We start from the raw sequence: 6,499 nt of genomic DNA, 5'->3' as shown, positions 1-6,499 counted from the left end.
AAGAAAAAGAAAACGTACAGAGATATGTAAACTGATTAACCGTTAAACATCCCCTCCCCCGTTTCCCCTAAAATGATAATAATAATAATAATAATAATAATAATAAAAACAAAATCATAATGTGAGTAAAATATTAGATTTTTTTTTTCCACTTCATTCTGGTTTGGTCTGTGGTGTGTGTGTGTGTGTGTGTGTGTGTGTGTGTGTATGTGTGTGTGTGTGTGTGTGTGTGTGTGTGTGTGTGTGTGTGCGCGTGTGTTAAAAGTCGAAAATGTCGCAGCTTTGGCGAGCGGACCTACCTTTCATCTCCACCTTCCTGACACTAATCTCTCGGGCTAAGTGCTTAACATTTGGCATCGTACAAAACGCCTCTGTGCTTTGAGTTAATACTAAACAAAAAAAAACCCCAAAAAAAAAAACGAAAAAACAAACAAACAAAAAAAAAAAAAAATAAAATGCATAGGTATTATTATTATTATTCCAATCTAAAGGAATCAGGCTTTCACAGGCAAAAGTTTAGCATTGTTAAAGTGCATGTCACTGATACCACGGCGTACGACTAAAGCAGAGAGTATCAATGTGTAAAATTATAATTAAAATTTTTCATTTTTATTTTTTCTACTAATCATTCCGCCTGCTCCCTTAGACAACAAAGTGGATAGAAAAATACTGGACTGTACCTTCATGACTAAAACAACAGCCTTCATATGTACGACGCTCCCTGCTGCGAGGGGTGAACACACAACATCATCCGTCTGAGGAATCCCTTCTTTTTTTTTTTTTTTTTTTTGGTTCCCGTTGGCACTTCAGGTGAAACTATGGCTTTCTCTGCGACGTTTGGTTTCTGTTTGTGTTTTGGTTTTTTTTTCTCTCTCAACGCGGCGGCACCGCGTCGATCAGTCTGAGCTCAGCTTAAACTGGAGGGTAAACGGAGGAGCCCCCGGACTGCCGGGGGCCGGAGAGAGGCACCGAGGGCTGAGTCTCTGTCCTGGACGGATTTGGGGTGGTCCTGGGTGAGGGGTGTGTGGGGGGGGGGGGTCCGGGGGGAGAGGGGAGGGGGGTGGGGGGTCCCCCGGGCGCCCTACCACCGGCCACTGACGCTCGCCATGTCGGCGTGGAACTGCCGAGAGAGACGCCCGCTGGCGCCCCCTTCCAGAAAGGACGACCTGATGGGCGGCTCGAATAGCTTCCTCCGGTTCTTGTTCAGTTCTGTGGTAAAAAAGAACAGACATGGTGAGGACTTCGGCAGGAGCAGGTTCTCAGTCATTTCGCCGCTGCCATTTCACGCCTCTGTGGAATAATCGATTCTGATTGGTCAATTGCGGCCATCGGCGGTCAGTAATTTCTGAATGATCACAGCGGTCTGTTGATAATGACCGTTGTCAGGGGCAACCACTTCTCCCGATTCACGGCACTCTGCCTACCTGCTCATAATTACACTAGCCAGTGGCGCCATCTTGTGACGCCGCATAGAAACTGCAATGGGAGACTTGAGATTCATTTCCCGTGACTGTATCACATGTAGGGCAAGGGTGTTTTTTGAAGAGAGAACATTTCTCTGCGTTGCTGCATTGTTATCTACGTTGTTGTGGGACGATTTGGCTTTGCAGGAGCTCTTAAACTAGACATACTAGTTATAAAATAATTCAATAATAATTCAGAGTCAATATTCGGTCGAGAAATTCTACATAGGAACACGTCGGCTCTATGGCTCCGGTGGGATTTACCTGCACTACAGTACTAACAATCACCTAACTAAACATACATGCAATGCATCAGTTCATGTAATTAACAACCGTACGCCATTTCTTCGGCTGTATGTTATTTTTTTTATATTTCATTGTAGTGCACCAATCCACCATTACATTACATTACATTGCATTTAGCAGACGCTTTTATCCAAAGCGACTTACAATTATTCAAACACCGACGGACGCAGCCATCAGGAGCAATGAGGGGTTAAGTGTCTTGCTCAAGGACACTACAGCATGCTAGCAGGAGGAGCCTGGGATCCAACCAGCAACCTTTAGATCACTAGACGACCAGCTCTACCGACTGAGCTACCGTCCCACCAACTGATGAGACGGCTCCATATTAAGTGATCCTAATGAAGAGCGACAAACGGCTACAGGACCGCTCACGTCAACTTGGACAAAACCTTCTTCCCTTCTCACCCCCCCCCCCCCTTTTTAAAATGTATTTTCTATTTTATTTTTTTTCAAATGCGGCCGATTTCACCATAAATCCATTCGGACAAAATACTCTGAAACAAATGTAAAGAGAGCGGCCTCGGCGTCTGAATAATTCATGTGGCGGCTGGGTATTCCGTCCCTGCCAGCGCTAAACTTTTAAGCTTTAATTGCCGGCGACAAGTTGCCCGCCCCGGCGGCTTCTTTTTGGTTTTCGCATTGGCAGGAAGGCACCGAGTAAAGACGCCGGATTGCCCTGAGTGGCGCTGCGGCCCCCAATCCTTGTAACCAGAGGCAGAAGGGTGGAGAGACGAGGCGGCGGGAAAGGCTGAGCTTAAGCTGCGACTCCATCTATTTCCCCGCCGACACCAACAAACACACTCTGTCCTCGGTAGCCGGCACCGGAGTCCTTTTCGACGCAAGACGGAAGTTTTAACGGTTCAAGATTTTTCACATTTTAGTCAGAAGTTTATTTTTAGGACTGACATTGTGAAAATAACGCGAGTGGTCGCATTCCATTGAGGAAAGGGGCTGACACAGCTGCTCGGGGAGAATGTTCGCGACGGGGTGCCGACAAACCGACAAACGGCGGCCTGCAAGTAACCGCAATATAAAAAAATAAATAAAAAAATAAATTAAAAAAAAAAACATTCCATTCACATCACACCCGGAACACCGCCCGTCGGATGCAGCGGCAGCTGGAGCCACTGGAGTGATACCAAACCAAAGACCTCATCTGAGAGGAATGCGTCTTCAATTTATTTACTCAAGATGGTGCAACGGCTGTGTGTGTGTGTGTGTGTGTGTGTGTGTGTGCTTTCCTTTATTTCTTAACATGATAGATGTGTTACACTTATCTGTGGCCAACAACAAGGACGTTTCCTCACTTTCGACGCTAACCGACTGGCGGCAGCGATTGCGAGCATTGCAGACCGCCAGCGTCACGGTATCGAGCGGGCGCGGGGCGGCGCGCACCCGACGTAATTGGGACTGGAAGAGGAGTTGAGTTGGTGGACGGTGTTTTCCTGCCCCAGATTACCAGGACAACACCGTGAAATCGGCCAGCTCTCCCACGCTGCCAGACAGGAAGCAGAGAAACTGGCCCCGAGGCTCCACTAACACAAACAGTAGGATGCGCGCGCGCGCGCGTGTGTGTGTGTGTGTGTGTGTGTGTGTGTGTGTGTGTGTGTCTGTGTGTGTGTGTGTGTGTGTGTGTGTGTGGGCGCGCGCGCGTCCTCACAGTTATTCCTACAGTAAAACTCCAACCCCAGGATCGGCCTTATCACAGCTTGAAACGGTAATAAGACGACGGTGGAGATGAGACGGTACCTGAGATGGCGAGCAGCATTTTCCTGCGCGCGCCGAAGGTGGTGATGCCCAGCTCCTTCAGGTCCTGGTCCGTCAGAGTCAGGAACGTCTGGAGGTCGATCTGCGGACAGCGACGGATAAACTGTCAAGCGGACCGTCGCCGCACCCCGGGAGCGAATTGAAACGCTGGGAAGACGAGCTACTCAGACAGTCCATTCACCTCAATAACGCTAAAATGCTGAGGCCAATACTTCCCGAAGTTCTATATTTTGTACATATTTATTTTGACATTTGTTCAATGTAAATAACCCATTTCCTGTAAAATTCTTGTTTAATCACTTGAGTGAGAAAGCGAGTGAGTAAGTAAGTATAAACTGTGTCTGTATTAACTAAAAGAAAAAGAAAAAAAAAAAGTAGAAAACAAAAACTTGACCGCAGAGAAGAAATACATTTACAGCAGATGAACAAGACCAGTCCGTTGTAAACGATTAAACTGTGCGATTAACTACCTTACGGAGCTTAAAATCCTACTTCAGGAGCAAAGAGTATAAAAACAATGTTAAAACTCATTTCAACCGATTTTTCCGGCTCTCTGCAAAAAGGGGGGAGGCCCAGTACTTTAACTGGAAAGGTGATGCACAACTTACAAAAGATGTGAAAAAGCTAAAAAAATCGTTTGAACAGCAGCTTGGCAGGAGGGTACTCTACAGTAAAGTGAGTAAGTAAGGGAGGTAGTGAGTGAGTATCCATCTTGTACTGCACTAGACATTCCGTGCAGGTGCCGACCGGCGCAGACTCAGCTCCTCTATGGCAGTAGACCCGGGGACGCATGGCTCTGTGTTTCACCTCTTGCTGCTGGAAGACGTCCGTGTACTTCCCCAGGCCCAGCGTGCTGAACAGCTCGGGGAGGTCGGAGCCCTTGAGGGAGGAGTTGAGGCTGCAGCCGTTGCTGCCCGTCACCGAGGAGATGCAGTCCATGTAGTTGCTGCTGCTGAGGTAGTGCTCCGCAGCTGCCGGGAAACGAGGAATACGGAAAAGGAGAATTCATTTGAGGAACGGAGGGAATCCATATTTTGGTTTGACCCCCACTCTGGAGCAGTGTAGTTTTGTCTAGACTGGGCCCTTGTGCATATAGGCATAAAGGGTCCATGCGAGGGGCTCGAGGGGCCATGTTTGTTATATTTTCACAAATTGGACAAATTTAAAATATAGTGGAATGCGTGTCACGGCCAGGGAATTATTATTAGTTATTGGAAGACACAAATACTGTCGAGGAATTTCAAGGGTTGGCCTTGGAAAATATTGAAAGGTCATATCCATAGTAGTCATGTATCATTTAGTGAGAATCCACCAAATGTCCCTGACCTTAAAAAAAAAAAAAAATTCCAAGAACTGGAAAATATCAACACCAACAAGACATTTCCAGAGCCTCCGGGCGAAGCCATATTTAGGTTTAGAGTTTTTGTTTTTCCCGAGTTATTCATTATTGGCAGCCTCGCTGGTGGTGTGTGTGTGTGTGTGTGTGTGTGTGTGGGTGTGTGTATGTTCGCCTCTGATGCGACCAAACAAGTTTGTTGAAATGGTTTGCAGATGCAGTGGAAAAATCTCGAGTGTCGACAGCATACCTCGCCCCAAACTACGGCCCAATACCAAGTGTGTGTGTGTGTGTGGGAGAAACACACACACACACACACACACACACACACACACACACACACACACACACACACACACACACACACACACACACACACCTCGCTATGAACAGTACCACCGCTGCCTCCAAGGTGTACAGGATAATTAGACACAGCTCGTTAAAGAACGCCAGACTTGACAAAGGCTAAGAATAATAAATAAATAAAAAATCTCACGGTGATCACACTTTCTTTTTTTTATTTCTTCTTCATCCAAGTTTTTTTTTTTTTCGGGTTTTAAATGTGCAGCAATTTGTCCTTTACGACCTCTCAGATGAGCTGATAATATGGGAAAACGCACCATTACGTTGTGCTTTTTTTTTTTTTTGCTGCTCTCAGTGTAAACACCACACTCAACAATAGGCCTCAGGTTTAACCATAAACTCAGGTTTAACCATGAACCTCCCCGCGTCTCTTCTATATTCTTTAGGTTCTTAGAGCTTATCGAAAGCCTCGCGTACGTGCAAAAATAAAAAATAAAGAAAGATCCTGGGCTGACCGGACTTGTTCTGCTTCCTCTTTGGGCTGCCGACGGCCGACGGGAACTCGGCGTGGCCGGGGAGCCCGTTGGCGCCGCAGGTCCTCTCCCGCCAGTTGTCGGAGTCGCTGCCGTTGACGATGCCTTCCCGGCTGTTGGAGCGCGACAGCGACAGCGGAGAGTCCTGGAGGGAGGAAAAAAACAGAATGCAAAAACCTACCTCCATGTTCTTCAAATCATCTTTACCAATTTGGTCAATTTCACAAGAGCTAGGCCAGTTGATTCCATCTGCGGCCTTGAATTGAGCTACTGCAGGTTAGTCTGCGGCCCGTTTCCCCAAAAACTGCAACTAAAAGAAGTTTCCCTTTAAAATGAACAGATTAATTTCTAGATAGTGTATGGTAGATGGTATTTCTGAAATTAACGTAACTACCGTTCATCCATAACCACCAAATATATTAAAGCAGACCGGACCTTTCAATATGTGGCCCACATCTGGCCCAGGAGCCGCCAGTTGACCCTACTTCATTGACTACATTCTACTTGAGTGTTTTCTCAGGTGGAGCCTCGTGATCCACTTGTAAGTCACGGACCAAACATCATTTATATAAGCGTTTCTCACAAAAAGGAATCTTACAGTAATCCACAATGCAGTTCTGCAGTGCCACCAGTTAAGAACCAGTAAGTCAATATCAACATTAAAACGAAAAACAAAACAAAAAAAACTCTGTCCTTCATATAAAACATTTAAAACACATTTTTTCCACATGACAGAAAAAAAAAAAAAAAAAAAAAAAAAAGAAAGAAGCCATGAGCAGACCGGAGCGGTT

General features: G+C 46.2%; 1 protein-coding gene across 1 annotated transcript in view; it reads right to left on the bottom strand.

Moving 5' to 3' along the window:
- Window positions 1–473: 473 nt before the first annotated feature.
- Window positions 474–6,499, bottom strand: part of bicc1a (BicC family RNA binding protein 1a) — a 68,386-nt gene continuing 62,360 nt past the window's right edge. Inside the window, exons 18-21 of the mRNA XM_080016284.1 lie at window positions 5,691–5,853; window positions 4,344–4,507; window positions 3,519–3,618; window positions 474–1,209 (exon numbers count right to left, since the gene is read on the bottom strand). Coding sequence (XP_079872410.1) covers window positions 1,082–1,209; window positions 3,519–3,618; window positions 4,344–4,507; window positions 5,691–5,853 — 555 coding nt within the window. The 3' untranslated portion in view covers window positions 474–1,081. The remainder of the gene's footprint in view (window positions 1,210–3,518; window positions 3,619–4,343; window positions 4,508–5,690; window positions 5,854–6,499) is intronic.

Source organism: Zeus faber, assembly GCF_960531495.2.
Source record: "Zeus faber genome assembly, chromosome: 16".
Taxonomy (NCBI): domain Eukaryota; kingdom Metazoa; phylum Chordata; class Actinopteri; order Zeiformes; family Zeidae; genus Zeus; species Zeus faber.
Note: the sequence above shows the minus strand (reverse complement) of the source record. Positions and strands in the feature narration are given on the sequence as shown.